Source organism: Molothrus aeneus, chromosome 1, assembly GCF_037042795.1.
Source record: "Molothrus aeneus isolate 106 chromosome 1, BPBGC_Maene_1.0, whole genome shotgun sequence".
Classification (NCBI taxonomy): Eukaryota; Metazoa; Chordata; class Aves; order Passeriformes; family Icteridae; genus Molothrus; species Molothrus aeneus.
The window spans coordinates 34,815,685-34,835,848 of record NC_089646.1 but is presented as its reverse complement, the minus strand read 5'-3'; the positions used below and the strand labels follow the sequence as shown (position 1 = coordinate 34,835,848).

At 39.7% G+C, this 20,164-nt stretch overlaps 1 protein-coding gene across 1 annotated transcript in view; it reads right to left on the bottom strand.

The window, feature by feature from the left end:
• Positions 1-20,164, bottom strand: part of CREB5 (cAMP responsive element binding protein 5) — a 211,546-nt gene that overhangs the window by 154,402 nt on the left and 36,980 nt on the right. Inside the window, exon 5 of the mRNA XM_066569273.1 lies at positions 12,391-12,563. Coding sequence (XP_066425370.1) covers positions 12,391-12,563 — 173 coding nt within the window. The remainder of the gene's footprint in view (positions 1-12,390; positions 12,564-20,164) is intronic.

Here is a 20,164-nt window from a genome sequence, read left to right as displayed (position 1 = left end):
AAACACCCATTTTCTTATCCTCTCATGCTCTTATTGTGCCAAGTATTTTAAATGTCAGCTCCTCAGGATTATCTCAGAGCTGTATGACCAATTCCCAAACTATGTGCATCAACGGGACTATCAGTGGTTCCACAGCACATCCAAACTCATCCTAAAATACTGCAAATAAAATAAAGACTGTGGGTTTAGGATTGTTTTTTAAACCAAACATTTATTTTAAAAGATATGAGAATGGCTATTGTCATGCTAAAACCTGAAGACAAAATTACTGTATATATGGTAGTTTTTAAATATATCAGCCTTTTATATTTCTTTATGAGGAAAAAGAATTGGCTGTAGCTGCAATCAGTCTTAATTCATTCTTTATTGCTGCTCTGGTTCTGTGTTATTTGAGCTGGTTAACTGTTAAAAGCGTTTCAAATGTTCACATGGTCTGCATTAGGTTACAGAATAAAAGTAAGTACAGCCCACCAAATGTAACTTTCTGAAATGTAAACCACATGAATTTGATTTCTTTGTGGTACAACTTTAATTGGGTTCAGAGGTCTTTTGGTCTTACCTGTCTATCTGCTCTCTGATGGCCTGACCTGATAAAGCTAATACAAAGAATCTGCGAATGCGATCCAAACCGATTACTCTCAGTTACAGTACACGGCTTTATTCTTGACAGTAACAACCCTTTAGCCTGGCTCATTATTAGGCTGCAAGTTTGAACCCTGGAGCCACCACTGAACTGGAAGTAGAAGTGTCACAACTTTCAGTAAAAGACTGTGTCCCCTTGCAACTCTGCAAAACAAGAAGTGGAGGGAGCAAGAGCACATAGGTGCAGCTCAACGTGATCACACCGTCTGGAAAAACCGCACGAGCATGCAAACATATGCATGCCTCACATTGCCATAGCAAATGTCACAACAGAGAATGCTTCCAACACACACTACATGACAGAGAAGCAACTGCAAACAGAAATTCCAACAAAGCCTGAAATCTTCAGATACTGATCTTGAGCTGATTTGGAATTGTTGATTTTTTTCCTTTGACAATACTCTGCTTTGCCTTAACAATTCATTGTTCACTCATCAACACTTGTCTCTGTTGCACTGTGTTCTGCCATATGCCTGCTCAAGTGAAACAACAGTACTGCCACCTCCCACCCAGAAAAGCACATCATATCCCAACAACAAGAAAGGCTCTGTACAACAGGTACACTCACCTCGTATCCTGTGACCCGACTTGTAAACAAAGACCTGTATCAGCTTGTGGGAGCAGATCTGGAATTAAGCAGACAGCTCAGGAGAAATGTAGGTAGAAAAGGAGCAGTGTGCTGAAACACTAAAAGTCCCTTTGCCTGGGTAGCTGGTTTTGCAATGAACAGCCTTGATTTTGAAAGAGTAACATGAAAAAGATTCACAGTGCTCATAGCTCTTGGAAGAAGACACCATAGAAGGGAACATTCAGCAGACCCAGTAATAAAATAACAACACAATATTGAATGTTACTCAACTGAAACTCCCACTGTAATTCATAGGTTTCATTCAAGTAAATAAATCAGTAACAAGTAAAAACATTGCAAGTCATCCTCTAGTTAAGGCAAATTACATTCTTTTTTCTGTACTGGAAAACACACACACACAAAAAAAATCTTTCAAAACCAAAGTAGAAATTTCTTTTAGAATAATATTTTACATCCTACTCCCCAAAGCTGTTTTTGTCTTTGTCATTTTTCTACTGTTCTATTACCAAGCACTGTTCTGTACCAGTAGAACTGTTCTCTGAAGTAATTTCCACCACTGAACATACAAGCAATAACAAATGAGGTCCCTTAATTATTTCCAGGTTTTTCCAATAAGCAGTGTTGGCAACACAGCTCTTAGCTCTCTGTCCATCATACAAATAACAAGGTAAGCCCTGTAAACATGGCAGGGGTGTCTCTACTTTTGTGTTTGTCTAATGGACAAGCAGGAGGAGTAGGAAGGAAATGTATACCTCAGTGGTGGGGTTTTCTTTTCAACATGGGAGAGTTTTTTTTGGCTAGGAGTCATTTATACATATATTCATACACTGTCTTCAAGGACACAACTTACAGCTTCCCAACTTGGTCATAAGGAAAATTGAACATTTCCAAGGATGCTTCTTCCAAAACAAAAACTGGTGGGTTTTTTTTCCCCTTGAGGCTTGAAATGTGGTTTTGTGCTTTTGTTCTCAAACCCTGTTTCCTTTTATATAAGGGGTTTTGCTTCCCTCTGCATTTATGGGTTCTGCTTGGGTCCAATATTGTTTCTAGCATTTGCTTTATAGGACTTAGGGCCCCACAGCCCCTTGATGTTGCCTTAATGTGCAACAAAAAGCTCCATGCTACCAGGCTGTATACAGAAAAAGACCAGACTGGAAGGGACCCCAGCTTCCCCCACAGAGAACTATAGTTTCACTTGATGGCTTCTGGAATGAACTTTGCCTATTATGTTTTATATAGATTTTGAATAAATCCTCTGAGTCACAGATTTCTTATTGGAACAATAGAACAATATACAGGCCAGGGGAAAATTTGGAAGAAAGTATGGATTTTCTTCCCTGTCATGGAGCCCAGATTCCATATCTTTCTCCACATCCATTTAGTATTGCACAAAGGGAACTCACTGACTGAAGTAGCAACTTCCTTTGCTACTTCACAGTAGAAATATTATTTTGCTTCCTATTTTATTTCCCCACAGATCAGAAAAAATTCAACAACACTCTTGGTCTCTCTTCTCTACAGGCTTGGAACAGACTGCAGAGAAAGAAGAAATTAAAACACAATAAGAAGGAAATTAATTATAAAGAGGGTAAAGTTTTCCACACAACTCTTCCATTTGGTGTATGCATTGATAGGCTCCAATTGTCATCTACAGACTACATACTGTCAGAACTTGGTTTACTACCTGTGCCATACAATCTCAGACAAAACCACTTGAAACAAGCACAAATTGAGAAAAATAATACAAGATCAGTTCAAATTTGGTCTGCTTTGGTTATCAGCTACAGTTAATATCTTCAGATATTGTAGTTGTATTTCAACCAGAATCAGTCGTCCACAACAGCCTGTTGAGCTTAACAGACTGTCCTGTTTGAATATTTAAAAATGACTGCTGCCTTTTGCCCACTTTCATTATGTTAATTTACATCTGGTGCCTAAAAAACTACATCAACAATTCACAGCAATAATGAATTAATGAAGTCCAGTGTGTCCAAAGAGAGTTTCCTTCAGGCACATTAAGTCAGCAGTTCATCTCTCCAGGGACATTTTCTAATAACAGCTCAAAAGCACTTGCTGAAAACACAAGCTTTAGCCCTGAGTATGTCAGGAAAGCTTTCTGCATGCAGCTCTGCCCAGAAGCTCCAGGAGACCACCACCATTCAGATCTGCGCATCTCTTGCACATCTTCCTGTGCAATACCTAGGACAGCCCTACTGCCTGTTACAAGCCAGGGACATATGGCATGAGCAACCACCTCAGAAAAGGAAGCCAGATATTCCACCATTGCCAGCACTTCCTTGCAAAGTGCTTGAAGGATCAGAGGCCCTTCAAGCAGCACCCTTGTGGCTGAAAGGCTGGCTGGTCACTCTCCAAACACCCGAAGCAACAGCCTGTCTGAGATATGATGAGCAACTTCTGTCATACAAGGACTGACATAAAGGGGGAAGCTTCAGGTGTGAAAGGGGATGAGTAGCAAGCCCAACCAGCTGGCACTTAACTTCTCATTATCTTCTCTATTTGTCCTCTTTTTAGGTCATTTTACTACAAAAGGTGTGATCATCCTGTCTTTGCCTGGGAAATCACAGACATTTCTATAAAGTGGAGAATAAAAAGAAAAAACAAAGTTTAAAAACATCCAAGCCCTTCATAAAAATGCTTAATTATGGCAATGCTGAGAAGAACAACAGAACTCTAGACAGACACTGAATGGCTTTCAAGGAAAATTATGAATTCCTCAATAAATACAATGATACCCAAAAATGTCAGTTTGGACTTGAAGTCATGCCAAAGATCCTTAGGTCAAAACCACTATGAACTGAACTGTTCAGAACAACTGCTCTGCTAAGAAGCTACAATTGACATATCTGACTTCTAACCAGGTCTAGCAAATGTTAAGTTACTTGAAGAAAACTTAAAAAGATCAACAGCTATTGTTTTCATTAAAGAAATCGTGTGACTAGAAGCACCACAAGTATTTCTGTGTAGGATCGTTTGATGCTAACCATGTTTTTTTAAAAAAATCTCACCAAAACAGAGCAAGAGATCAGGAGACAGAAAAGTATAAAGAAGTAAAAAGCACAAGCCAGAAACATTAGAAAATGAGCAATGAACACAGCTTTTTCCTGTATCACATATGTATATATGTACATAATGCATTTCAATCTGTAGGGTTAAAAAAGAAGAATGCTACTTTGAGCCCTTACATTTACAGCACCAGCGAGCCTGGATCTTACAGTTAAAGAACTAGATAAAAGTAACATAATATTCAGAATTCCCCAGGAAGTACATTCAATTCTCTTAATACTGTCAAATAAGCTAGGGATTTGGATTTCACCCATTTTGAGAATTGTTCACTGCAAACATTTTATTACCTCACCAAGTTTTATGGACCCTATCAGAACAGCTGCGATTCACTTCACTTGCAGCAGAGGAAGCTGGTAATAGCTCAAAGATTGCCCCCTTCATTTCATAAACCAATTAGGACCTGGATCCTACGACTGGAGTAACACAACCCCTTCTTTTACTGGCAAAATTCCACTTCATTTATGTGAGCTCAGAATAAACGTCTCTGTTCGCAGAACACAGATGCTCATAGCAGCAAATGTTTCTAAAACACACTCTCTAATTTGTTCCTTCTTCCAAGGAACACTTTTCCTGCACTCTCAGTCTACCTGCAGGTTCTGTCTAGCCATCAGCTCCTTGCTCAACACAGCAAATTTTTACTAAACATAACTAAGAGAATTTAAATTTATGGTTTACCACATGGAACTTTGTTAGAGGGTCTCAAAATGACAGATTTATTTAAATTACTTTTTTAACTTCTAAATCAAGCATAATTTCATTTTTGTAAAGAACTAATTTTGGTAATGTTGTCATCTTAGATTTACCCATGCCTTTGATTCAAATCGTTGGTGTTTTGGGTTTTTTGCTTTGTTTTGGTTTGGTTTTTGTTTGCTTTTTCTTTTTCAAATGTGTATTTGGCCTGTCCATAAGTATAAATAGACCCATATATATGTCTTAAATGGACCTATACTATACCATTGATTTTGAAAACTCATCAGTTCATAAGGAGGCCTACTTTTACAGGTGGTAAAATAGGATCCATACAATTTACACAAAGTCTGTAATTCCTGTGTTTTCCCTCAGGCACTTTCCTCTGAACTATTGTAAGTGGTTTGCAGCCAGGTACCAGCTTAAAAAAAAAAAAAAGAAAAAAAAACAACCCAAAGTGTTAACACTTTATTAACTTATAGTATGTTTTTATATTCCTTTCGAAGTGTTCAAAAAAGACACTGGCAAGACAAACCATGTAAAATCAAGGCATTCTCTGTTAAGGACATCAGTGCCAATTCCTTTATTGAAACAGATACAGTCATAACTTCTTAGTGGGCAACTAATCTTTTATCAGAATTCTTTGCACATAAAGGACTTCATTTTTTAATAACATTATAGCCATTGTGCCACCCCCAGCAAGCCTTTAAGCCCTCCTCTGAACTGACATGGTGTAAGGCAGCACCCCAAAGCTTGCTGCTTCTCTGGAACCTGCGAATTGGTTTCTTAAATGAAAATAATTTTTTTAGAATGCCTTACACCAAACAAAGTCTGTATTGTTTGAGTTAGTGTTTTACCGCAGCTTAGTTACCTGTCAAACAGGCTGACACTTGGATAAAACACATACTGGAATCATGCATCAGGGCATGTTAAGCACAAACCTGTGATGAAGAGCAGAGCTATGAGATTCGGCTGTGCAGAGCCCTAATGATCTTTTTCTGGTCTAGGAAAAGCTTGATTTGTCATACCAAACCCACTGCAATTCTGAGATCCTCTTCCATCCGAAAATGATTTTACATCTGTTTTAGTTCAAAGAGTCATATAAATCAGAAGCTCTGCCCATAAATTTTGATGACACCTTTAAAGAAGATTTATACAGTGTGTATTATATATATACGGGAGGTATGTAAGAGATACCAGCCACTAAAATTAAGGAATCAATGCTAGATTCTCCAAGTTCTATATATCATATTTAAGTTCTATTTATGACTTTCTCTGATGTGAGAGCCAACAAATGCATATGAAAGCTCAGTATTTCTGTTCAGATAAAATTATGGGTGCAGTACATATTCTAACCTTGTTTTCCTATAGTTCTTGGGTGGGACAAGATTTTCAGGACAAAAACATCATGATCCATTTCTTAGAAATCACTTGCATGAGAACTGGCTTGAGCATAGTTTCACTGCCTATCTCAAACAACCATCAGGAGAGGGAGAGGGCTGGTTTCTTCTCATAACACGAGACAACAACCCTAGTCAGAGCCAGTGGGCAGCAAGTCCCAAAATATCCCTTACACTTTTTGGTTTTGGTGCTCTTGTTGCGGGAAAGCAACATTTCTAACAAACTTAGGACTTCTATCAAGTAGAAAGTATGAAATGTAAAACACTGTGTTCATTAGGCTATTTATTCATCAAGGCTTTTTATTACCTGGATAATGATCTTCCTTTCAGTCCCCCAAAAGTCACCTTGAAATATGGCAATACTTTCCAGCCCCTTCCTACATCTTACAGCAAGGAAGAGTTTTTGGGAAGGCAGAGGAGTATATTCTAAAGGATAGAAGAGAGGTGTTGTGAACAACCACCTGTTTGTGCTGTGCCTGGCACACAGACTGGCACTGTTTGTTTGTTCTCTTCCTGACTCAGCAGTATGGGGAAAAATTGAGTCAGCAACTGCTGAACATACAACAGCAGAGGATGTTGGAGAGCAGACAGAGCTTCTAAATATCACAGACAGAGCAGCATGGTTCAGCCTGCAGGCCCATGTGTGGACCTGGGCAGCAGCTTGCTAAAAGGGATGAGCAGCTTGAGAGGGTCCAGCCCATTTTCTACCTCATCACCCTCTCTATTAAGCTAAGCTATGAGACAGCTTGTGTCTGGGAATGGCTCTCTTGTAATAATTTCCTACGTCATTCACCTGAGCTTCCCAGAGACTTGTGGCCGCTGCTCTCATGTGGCTTGATGGGATTCCATATCAAGGTTGGCCAAGGTCAGTGTGATAGAAGGGACTACAGAAAACATATCTTAGCATAAAAAGAGAAAAAAGAAGCAGGACCATTAAACAGGAATTAAAGCCCCACTTTTACTACAAAGACAGAAAAAAAATTTGGACAGAATGACAATGTCAGATGCTCTCTCTTCCCTTTTCCTCCCCTTCCAGTGATCTCACTGATGTTCTTACATGCTGCACAATCAAGGCTATGGAACGGACTTGATCAAGCCACTGAGTGGTCATTTGATGCTTCATCTCTCACTGCACATTTCTTCTCATCTCACAACATATTGTGGTACTTCAGTTCGAATACATGAGTTGGAACAGAGGCTTTTATCACAGATTTCCTGGAAAGGGAACTAGTCTTTGAATATCATAAAAGCACATCATTCCATGGCCTCTTTGATGCTATGCACTCCACCAACTTACTAAGAGCTTAAAGAGAGACTTCCTCTTGGATGTACAAAGACCCTTCTCAGTCACCTGCCTGTTCCAAGTGCCTTCCAGAGCTAGCTGCATTATGGAAGGGTTTCTGCCTGTGATTGTCTCTTACAGGAGTCTTTTCTGTTTCCTTGAGCTATAAAGGATGATAGCAGGATACTCTGAAAACTAAACCAGCAGTTCCAGTCTCAGATAGCTTTTGCTATTGTGAAACTCCTGTGCTTGCCACAGAGACAGTCTGTCCTTCTGCCATCTGAGACCCTCCAGTTAAGACTGAGAGGTTGGTTTTTTTCATTTTCCAAATGACCAAACCTTTGTTAGTCCCACTACATGCATGGAGTAGTCAATTTTTTGACTATTCCATTTCCCATGTCCTTTTGGTTGAAAAGCCTTCAAACCCATGAAGAGTTGATAAACTGGAACCAGAGAGACACATGGTGGTGCCATGAGAGGAAAGAGAGAGGAACAGTAAGGCAATGCATTAGTGTTAAAATGAATGCTGCATGTGGGGACTGAAAGGCTGTTCTCCCACTGGTACCATGATTCTTCAGAACATCAAGGCACCAGAAGCATCTTCCAAATCCCTTTTGTTGCTCTCTCCTACCTGCTTGCATTTCACCAAATGTGGTTACAATTTTTCCCGTTTGATGCTGTGCCAGAAGACCATCTTATCTCGATTAAAATGCTCTAAAACACTTAAAAAACAGATAATCTACATCACATGGTTAGTGTTCTATGTCCACTTTGGAGCCTGAGTTCACTGAAACTGGACTCACTCTCACTCTCCATTTACTACAATGTTAACAACTTGCTGCATTTATGACAATCCTCCAACCTCCCATGCTCTTTATCAGCTGCAGAGCTGTACCAGAGAGTTGGAATAGCTGGAATAAATATTATTAATGTCCACTACTAGCTTGAAAAACTAGCTTGAAAGCAAGTTACCTTCTCCGTGAATGCTGTTGGGTTGCAATTGATAGCCTGAAAAATACATCTTTCTTAGCAAAAGTTGTGTCCAAATAGAGCAACCACCACGCTGTGTTGTCACCAATTTGTCTGCCCAGAACTCTCTCACACACTGCTGTATATTCAGTGACAGAAAAAAATGAAGTTATTTTAAAAAGAAGACAAGCACTGCTATTGTACAGCCTAGTTCAGAGTCCCATATCTTGAGCTGATTCAGCTTATCTGCTTTTCTATACCTTTGACAAATGCATGTCTTATATCATTTTTTCTTGCCTTCCTCCATATGCCATACTGCTTTTCCTCCATGTATCTTATCTAGAAATAATGTGCTATTAATCAGCCGAAGACACCCTTCACTGCCAAGTGTTCCTCAACTGATTTTTCATCAGCACAAGTAGTTACTAGTTCCAGCATTCCTCCCACATGCTGAAGGCTTGGTGGGGAGGGAGGAGGGATGGCAAGGAGGTTAGAGACTGCCTCACCACATAAATACTATCAGGGACCTTTATACCAGCCTGCCAGCTTGCTGTAATGCTAATGTTGCTGTTTGTTCTCAACAAAAGGAACACGGTGGGAGGAAAGTGGGGCTGCACCCTGTCTTATTTTTTAAGTTAATAACCTTCATGCTCTTCCTTTTATCTGATTAATCTGGCCAGGTGCCTGTTCAGTAGTAGCTGAAGCTTAATACCTGAAACAATGTGTGGATATGCATTGTGCCAGTAAGGCTTGCCCAACAATGCACATTCTGTCATGTTTTCCCATGCCTTGTGTCAATATCTCATTTTATGTGCAAGCCCCCAGAGCAGGGGATAGGAAAAAAAGAGAGGCACGGAGGGAGAGAGGGAGAAAGTTAGAGGGAGAGGGAGAAGAAAGAGAAGGAGAAACGAAAGTCGGGAAAAATTACATCCCTTGGGAACATCAGCTGCTACAAACTCACCCACTCCTCACCATGAAACGAGCTGTGTGCGGGCACAGGTGGGTCCCATTCTCTGTTACTAGAGCACAGCCTACAAACAGGGGCTAAATGAAGACTTTCATTGCTGTTCCCTGTTTTCATTGGAGCAAGGCCATCATAAACATTTGCAGGTGGCTTGGCCATAGTCTGACACTAAAATATTTGTGGTTGTGATAAAAATCAGAATATTGCTACAAGATGGTTCTATATAACCTTCAGGGCTTGATCCTGCTCTTACAGAACTCAGTGAGAGTTTTACCCAGTTTCTCTCTGCTGGTTTTATTGCTCATTAAAAGGCATTTTCCCTGGCACAATTCTTCATGGTAAAGACTCATCTACCCTTTGGGGCAAATTCAGATAATTTCTAAAAAAGGGAAACTCAAGCAAAACCCACTGATTTGAGGACCTCAGCATTTGGGCTTGTTAAATAGCTAAACAACCTCAACTTTGCAAGGCTAAACCAAAACCACCAAACTTTGAAGACCTCAAATATTTTCTGAATTCATCTGATCTTTTTTTCAGTTGTCCAGTTTGTACTCCTCATGAATGAGTCGTGGATATAATTCTTAGGACATTTAGAAGGATAAGATGAAGATAAATGGAAATGACAAGATATGTTCTCTGAATAAGTAAAACAGACACCACAGGGAAAAGACTGAAGGAAAAGAAGACAAACAAGGATGCTCAAGACCTTGGCAAGTAGAGGAAGTTGAAAATACAGCAATTATCTCCTAGGACACACCATGAACAAAAAACAAAACCTCCTAGGAAGAGGGAAGAATGGGAACAGAGTATGCTGGAGGTCACACCATAAGTCTCATTCACACACCAGCTCACACAGAGACTAAAATGCTGACAATTGCCTCCCAATAAAGCAGCTTTAGACTCAGAGTTAGGAAGCATCTGTGTGATTCAGTCACAGGGAAGAATTAAGATATGTCATGGCAAAGTTTCCCAAGTGAGACACACCACTGACTAGGAAAAGGCCTTTTTATCCTCAACCCCACCAACTTTGGAGATTCTAATCACCATGGCCCTGAACCAACACAAACCTAAAACCTGACTGGCAGGGTCTTGCAAAACCACATGCAGTTTTTTTCTCATTATATAGAAACAATTGTTTGGAAGCCAAGTACAGTCTTACATAAAACACCTCACCACTGAGTATTAAAAGTTGTTTGGGGTTTTTTTATGCTTTTAATTAGGATCATAATTACCACTAGACCTATTAAGTCACAATTTGAACAGGAGCTTAATCATCCTTAACGCAAATAATGGCATTAGTTAATGTTTTTCTTTCTAAAACTGAAAAAGAAACTGTTTCTTCCTCCCTCCCTCTCTCCCAGCCCCCTCTCTTTGAACAGAATGGGACATATATAAGACAACAGCTTTGCTGGATTCACAGGCAAATGGTATTGCATGTGAAATCTCGGTGAACACTGTGTTTTGACAAGAGGTAACACATACAAAGGGCACAACTATCAGATAGCTTTACGTGACCCATCCTTCCAGATTTATGTATTAAGAACCAAATACTGAAATAGTAATAAAAACGAAAATAGAGGAGCTTGGCCAGGAACACAAAACTAGGGCAGCAGATGGAATCTGTGTTCTGTGTACGGCTGGGTAGCCCAGAGCTCAGAGCCATGGGCCATCCCAGCTACCATGGGAGATATTGAGCCTGTCCCTACACCAAAAATCTTGAAAGAAAACTCAAGAATAACTAGAATTTCAGTTTTCAATACCAGGATTTCACTTTATGATTTTACTTTGAAAAGACTGAAAGTTGATAAACAGTTATTTAGATAATGACCGAGGACAGTGACTGCTTTTGCAGATATCACTAACTGATGTGACCAAGTTACAATTGACAGATGATGAATCTATACTGCTGCTTCTTTCTTGGTCCTAATATATCTTTTTAATATATCTTCTAATATATCTAATATATCTTTTTATCCATACATTTTCATGTATAACACCACCCCCAAATTCTCAGAGCTGTGTGATGAAAAACTGTCCCCTCAAGCCATCAGAGCAGTTTCTGTACAATTAAAAACACGTTATTTTGACTTATGAGGATCTCATACTTACTGGAAGTAACCAGGTGTAAACATATACTAAACTTGGGTGGTTTTGTTCATACAGTTCTCCAGGCATTAGCACTCAATTGGCATTCAAGCTAATACAATAAGCATCCATACTGTCAATTTATGTTAATAAATATGGATCCATCATCACAAATTGAGCAGTTATTTACACTGTGCCAAACTCTATTTATCTTGATGGTCTTTTTGTCTTCCAGCATTCCTCATTCTTCATAGGAAATAGCTCAAACCCATAGAAAACCCAGAATTCCCATTGAAGGAAGTCAAAGGATCAGCTTCACAAACACTTTGTCTTTCTTCCCAGAGCAGTTATAGAAAAAACATGCACTATGATCATAAGAAGATTAAAAAAAAAAAAAACTGGCAGCAGAAAGCAGGACTTCCCAGTAAGTACAGCATTCTGTCCTTTTTGAACCAGTGTGCCATATCTGGAGTAACCTGGCCATTCCCCACAGTCTGCAACAGGTGCTGCAGGGGTCCTTGCTCATCCTGGCAGGGTCAAGTGCAAACTCTGTAACTTCAAAAACCTCTAGAACAACATCTGGGCCTGCATGCAGCTGGACCTTATGAAGCATGAGGACCTGAGGACATCTGCTCCTACAGGCAGGAGCCAGAGAACCAGAGAAATGAGAAAATGGAAATGGGCTCACCCAATCTGCCGATTTGTGGAAGGTGCTTGTGTAATGACGGAACTGGACTGTGGAGACGGCATGGCTTGCTGAATCACAACGCTGGTGTCGTGGTTTGGCATCCTTGTGTTTGTTAGCTGGTGGGACCCAGGTCCTGCCATTGCTCCTCCAACTGTGTTATGCATGGAGATATTCTGTGAGAAGAAGGGAAATGGGAGGTGGTGGAAGAAAATGAAAATAAATAAATAAATATATGTCTTATCCTGGTTTTCTGTTCTACAGGAATTCCATTAGGAATCTGAAAGTATCAACAATGCGAAAAGTTACTGGCTCCTGGTAAATCCCAAGTCAATAGATCTTGTTATAACCAACAACAATAAAGAAATGAAAAATAAATATTTACTTTCACAGGTGGATAAATACCCACAGGTTGGGTAAAAATACCCATAGGTTCACTAATCACGCTTCTGTGATTCTGTCTTGTGATATATAATGGGGATATTTAGCACATATTTCTCCTGACTGAACATGATATGAGCACATGACACCTTGATTTAGTGCATGGGCTGTTTACTGTGTACTGCCTCTGCTTAGACTGACAAGCAAATGAAGTTTTACAGCCCCAAACTAACAAAAAGTACATGGCACATCATGAAACAGCCATTTCTATTGGCCTCCACAGATTTTGTAGAGCAAAAATATCCCAGAGGCTTAGAACAACACTGTATTTCACCACATATAACCTTTGCTTCAGGTTACTAAGAGCTCTTAAAAAGTTCTTAAAACCAAAAAAACAGAAGTTCACAGATAACATATCCACTGAGCAAACAACCAGCGAGAGACCAGGATACTGCTAAGGAAGGAGCCATGGAATAGGACTTCTCTGCTGTTATGCCTGTACACACAACACACACTGCTGCTAAACCGCAGGGTTTGACTTGGCCTGCGTTTGAAAACAAACAAAACTCTCAAGCCAGAGATAAGCCACAATGTATACACATGAAAAATACGGTAACCTTGAGAGCATTATTTTTCCTATCAGGCATCAACGTGTGAATTGTTAGCAGCAAGAGGAAAAGAAACTTTCCATTGTCACCTCATGCTAGGCTGAGGAAAACGGGAACAAAAAATCCCTTATACACACACTGCCACTAAGACTCACACAAAGTACCTTCCTAACCACTGCAATACTCAGGATTAAAAAACAAAGTTCTATTTCATTCAAAATTACAATTTATGAGTCAATTTGTCTAGGAAACATATACAACCACTGCAAAATATTGGTAGATAAAGCTGGTGGGAAAGGAAACTCGGAGCTCTGATCAAATGTGGAAAACAGAAGAGGCACACAACATGTTGAATCCCAGACCTAAAGAAAGACTGTATTATGGGCCAAATAAACTACTACACCTCATGGAAAAAGAGAGCAAATAATTAGAGGACCCCAATTGAAGGCATTAGCTGTTATCCCCTTATCTCCCAATGTTATATATTTCATGTGATTTCCCAGAACAGTGTGGGCACAGGGATCTCTATTTCTTTTACAGGAGTTGTTCCAGTCTTCATTAACACATAAAGAGGCAGAAGTGCTGCCTACAGTTGAATGGTCACACCACCTCACCTGGAGTGAAGAGGACCCACCTTTGAGTTCCTCTTACAGTAAATAATTTACACATTATGAATCAGATATTCGCTTAAGGAGCATGAATTGCAAGAAGAAGCCAGACCAGATATTAACTGTAATATTTCATAGCACAGAAGAATGTCATGACCATCGGGCAATAACCTTGGATATACAAAAACTTCTCCAAAAGAAGTTCTCCCTCACCTACCACATTCCTATTAAAATGTCACTTCTTCAACACATTACTGGTTTCTGATGAAAAGCCTGTTGAGTTTTAAAAAAATATATATGGCCAAATCTAGCTCAGGATTCAAACCTGGTTTTTTTATCATGACCAGATTTTGCAAAACCAGATCTAATATCTATCCATGTACAGTCAATATTTTAATGCTATCTCTTCCTAAAATGATCTCTAAAGGAACCATGTATAGTACCATGAGTCTGCAAGGCCTGGGAATGGATAGGATGGAAATCTATCACAAGCTTTAGACAAGTAGTACCCTGGCACTTGCCCAGAGTTTTACTGGACTTTGTTGTACCATAGCAGGGCAGAACTTAAAGATTTAATATGAGATTCCTGTGCTCCTAAATTAGATATTTCCTTTCTCTTTTCCTTCTTTTTCAATTTTCTCCTATAATTACAGAGCTCTCTAAGGTACAACAGATTAATTATGATGGATATGGAAATTTTTTTTTGCCCATAAGACATTGTAGTTGTTATCTTAAATGCATAAACTTCCAACAATGTTTCAAAATTTTATCAATTTCCAGTAAGCTACATCTTTTCAAAAAGTAGGTTGAGTATGTGGTGCATGGAAAGTACAAGCAGAGTGAAAGCCTGTCAATGCTTTTAGATGTCCATTCTTCTCAGTAATGCAAGCACTGCTGTTGGGCAAGCATACACCATGCTGCCAAGTGAAAGCCTAAGGTTTCCCAACAAAAAGTCAAACTCAGCATGACTCTAACATTCATAAGAAAAGGATTTGGCAATCTCAGAATAATTTGCATCAGTGAGATGCTTGTGAATCTACAGAGGAGTTCAAGGAAGTTCATACTTTAAGGACAGTAAGCATGCTCCAAAAGGCGGCAGGAAGGTACTGCACAGCAGATCTGACACTAAGCCCAGCTGATCTCACTGTGTGCATCATGATGTGCAGAATGACTCTGTACCACCAGCACAGCAAGGCTAGGCTCATTGCATGTGTGATGCAGCCAGTCTTCAGACCTCCCTAAATGGTTTCACTGCATTGAGCTCTGCATCTGGTTCTGAATGGATCTGGATGGGATATTAACAAGCTTCTTGCAGACTTGACTTTGGGCCCTTATAGAGAGAAGAAGAACTCAGCAACATTGACTGAAACTGAGACCTCCACTTCATATATTGAACTGTTGTTTGCTACCAGCTCTACTTTTAAGGAGTTCTTAGTGTTCTTCTACCAGGAATCCATGAATAAAATCTCCTTTGACTCCCCTTATCATAATCCTCCAGGTCTTAAGCCCACGGTAAAGATTATTTGATGCTCGGTGTGGAGCTCCCAGCATTCCAGCTCGGAGAAGTCTACATGAGCAATGACACAGACTGAGCTCTCCCACTGCTTTTAACATTCCCAAGACCCATCCATACTCTGAGAGTGTATGACACCCATACACACACTTGGAGTTTTCTCAGGTATCTTCTGTACTGTGCTTAAGCATCAGAAGAGAGCATATGAGCTTATATTATTAGCTATTTTATTAAACTGAACCTAAGTGTTCACACAGGGAGCAGGCCACCCATATGTCAGGAGCTGCAGAGACACAAAAGACATGCTCTTAAGATTAATTTTGTGAATCTTAATTAAGATCCAATATATGAAGAGGAATTTATGTCCTTTAGGACTAAGTTGCATCCTCACTGAAGTTTCCAGTCACTCCCAAGGAAGCAGAAATCAGAATTATAACACTGAAAAGCTTTTATAGAAATGGTCCCCTCAACCATGTGCTCATGGAGTATTACTCATGGAGTATATACTCTCCATCAGTATTTAACATTCAAACAAATAAACCCAAAAGCAATAAACCATATCCACAAACCATTTTTAAATCAACGTGTTCATTCTCAACCTTTCCAGATGCAAGAGGAAAGCATACAGATCATCATCATATTAACTTCTCCCCAGTTACACTTCATGGCCCATTTTTGCTTCAGACTTTGAAGAAAACATTTGAGCATTTTTCTCCCACGTGCAACCATTTAAGTTTGGATTGACAACACACTTCTTTTTTCTAAAGGCTAAAAACTTCTTGAAGTCATGCTTCCATGTTCTGGTGGAGAGGATTACACATCACTCCACAAGAACACACACCCAGTTGGCAAGCACAGCAGAGAAATGACAGCTACACAAACACAGGCAAAATACACCCAGACAGTCACCAATTCCCCTAAACCCTAGTTCTTCCAGAGAAACACTCATCCATTTCACACAGCACCACCTCACATCAACCACCATCTACTGAAATCAAAGGATGAAGACAACTGATCCATCCTTCACAATCTACTGTAATATTCTGAGTTTCAGGGTTTGTTTGTGGTTTTAAACTATAAGATCTAGTTTCTGAACCAAAGTCTGTTTTTATTTTCCTACTCTTATTTTTCAACTGAGGCTTACCAAGAATTGCAAACACTAGTTTTACATGAACTGCAGACTATTCAGGATTGTTCTATGTAACCTTTTAGATCAATAGAGGTGTAACCTACAACTAATTGTACATAAAGGTATTTTGCAGATTGAGTGTTATATAAATTCTCAAGTCAGAAGGTATTTTCCATTAAAAACTGAAATAAAAAAGCAGTCAATTTAAACACAAACAAAACCATTTTTGCACATTTTTGTTTTATGCAAAATATCATGTATCCATATTTTCCTGCACAGCAACTTAAAATGTTTTCCCACAGTTCAAGAAAAAAGCATCAACTTAAAAAAAATTATGGAGAGAAATCAAATATACAACAGTACTTTTGAATTTATACAGCGTGTCCTCTCAATGAATACATTTTAGCAAGGAAAAATATTCTGAGACAATACACATTTAAATGGCAGCTTCATGTGCACTTTTAAGAAGTGTAAAGTCATGTCTTGCCTGATTACTGAGATCCTACTTCATAATATATAAAAGACACATGAGTGGAAGCTTCCAGTGACACACTCACTCACTGCACATACGGCTTACACAACCTAAGAACCTGCTGGCTTAAAAACATGGAAGCCATTGTTGTAAAGAAAATGATACATTAAATGTGGCAAATAAAGGCAAGCTTCAAAATTATTTTCATCATTTATAATCTCCATTAAAATTACTGAGCCTCTATGAATTCCCTCCTGACAGAATAAAAAGACAATTTGAAAACAAAAGTTAGCAAGTCTCCCTAGAAGCAGCATCAATTCATTTATTTTCTCTTGACTCAGGTCAGAATGGAAGGAAAACACCCTCACACCAGCCCATCACAATTGTTTCATCTGTGACTGGCATGCAAAATCTAAACTCCTATAAGCACAGAACGAAGCTTGCTGCCCACTCAGGGCCAGTAAGCACAGACGAGGAACTAGGGAAAAAACCAGAGATAAAAAATGAATTATGTTACTAATGCAATTGAAGGTTTACAGGAAAAAGAAAGCCTGCTATCAAGATTTAAATTAATAAAAAAAAAAAAGAAAAAGTTCCATTGTGCAAGAAATGGGTGAGTGTAAACTTGGTGGAGACTGAAATGCAATACCTTTTCCTCTTTTTTTTAAACTGTAACATCTGTAGAGCTTTGAATGAGGAAAAGCACTAAACCAGAAAAAAAAAAAGGACACAGAAAGAAACTTCTGGAAAATGCTGTGTAGTAACATTAACCATAAGGACAAAGCACTATGAAGATCTTATTGCAGACTGCTAAAATCCATTTAACTCCCCTACTTAGCAAGAGGTATGAAGTCACTGAGCGAGGCTGACACATAAAAATACAGAACTCATGCCAAAGAATCTATTCCTCAAAACATTTCAAAGAAGGGCAAATGCTCACTTAGCAGCTACCTGATAAAAATGGCACATTACAAGAAACAGCAGGCATGATATATCCCAGAATGGGGAAAGACTCTTCCCTGCCCCCAAGGCCCCCATCCAAAGTCTCCCCCTAAACTGGACCCAGGCAGCTATCCACACCGTGCTGGAGACTGAAAGGCCAGGAGCAGTATGGGTATATCTGACTTCTTGAACCCCAGGCACGGCTGCTCAGTCAAATGTTATCAACCTGATCTCCAAAGGGGTAAAAATGTAAAGAAAAATTAAACTCCTTACTCAAGAATGACAAGTAATGATAGGCAGATGGGGAAAGAAGGGAAACATTGCTCTCACTGAAATCATAAAGCTTTGAATCTGTACTTATCAGTCTCAGCCACTGGTTTCCAATTTTTTGGATCACAGACCTCTGTCAACCCTCTGAATTTCACACAGAGCACTCTGTGCTCTTATCATAAATTGTGTAATTAAGGCAAGATGGTTCCACAGACCAGATGCAGATGACTTAGCACAGCTTTGCGACCACCAGCAGTTCGCAGACCAGAGTTAACTACCACCCAAACACGGCACTGGAGCACCGTGACTAGAATTTATTGACAAAAAAAGAACATTTCTAAAGGTATCTCTGAACCATTGTCCTTTTTTCAAAATGCCTTCAGTTTTTGGAGCCTTAGACAATAACTGTTAAATAATAGATCAGACTTGTGTGCTGGGGCTGGCAGGAGCTTTGCAAAATTTTATCCTAAATATCTGTGTTGGAACATGCAGGGAAACTTCCTTGTTGTTTTAGGTTAGGATGAGTTATTCTTAAGCACAGACATGCTGGTTGCTCCTCAAGAGGTACAAAACAAAACAAAATAAAAAAGAAAAACCATAAATAACCTTTTTATCCTGTTTTCTTTCAATAGCTGTTCATATGTTATCAGAAAGGCTTTCTGAGATACACTGAGTGATGCAAGCCTCATCTGCTAATCTCCAGCACACTGCACAGCACTGCTAAGCAGCGTGGCACAGGACACAGGACAGACATATGAAGTGCTAAGCCAGGTATAAGCCATCTCAAGGCTCTAGCAGTCACCACTGTAACTCAAAGTCCAAAGGGCCCATTTAAGCACTACTAATCCTCTTAAGGCCGCTGCCTGAAGGGTGACAGCCCTGCACAAATCTCTGTAATGCTGCTGGTGCTGCAGGCCAAGCTCTGGCTGCCCCCGCTGTACCTCTGCCCCTGGGGCACCCAGGGAGCACTGTCACCTCCTCCAGTCCCTTCCTGGCACCTTCTCAGGGAAATGCCCATGAACTCCTTCCACGGGCAAGAGAAGCCTCCATGCCTGTCCTCCACTTTGGCTGCTCTGATAGCTAATGCTCTCATTCCTCTGATGCTGTGAACAAAATGCAGGATACTTAGAATTTTTGGTCTTTTATCTTAATTTTTTTGACATGATCTAATTACAGTCATTCATTGATGCCCTCTAATTATCAGTAGAAATGAATACTGAAAGATGACCCTTGTCTTCCACAATTCCCTCCCCTCTTCCCCCACTACCCTTCTTGTGCCCTTTACAGCATGTCTGTCCAGACTATGCTTGCAATACATGAAGCCTTCTTTACACACACAGAGTAAGTAATATATGGTGTATACCAGAGGTACCCATGATAAACCATTTACTAGAGCAAAGGGAAAAAAAGTGATGTAAAGGAACATATTTTAAAGGAGAAGGAAACTTTGGAAGATTGGTTTCACCAGAGTTTGAAAGGAAATAGCTTCTCCATGGGAAAAGATGACATCAGATTGCATGCTTATGCCTTGAAGTTTCCTACAGATATTTCTCATTTTTCCTCAGGGTGGCTTGTTTCATGCACAATTACTTGTCCAATATAGCCACTAAAGCAACATAGCACAAAGAGCTTCTTCTGTTCAGCTGAAGATCAGTAACACTAAGTGTGCAAAGCCCAGTTTGGGTCACTCAGGGTGTTTTGCACTGCTAACACCACATTAACTCCTGCTAATTGGGAGGCTAAAAAACAGGGAGAGCACAACTGGCTGCCTGGCTCTACCCAGTTCTGTCATTCTTTATGCAAAAGCCATAAACTGACTATTTCATTTCTTCTAAGTTGCCTATTGTGACATTT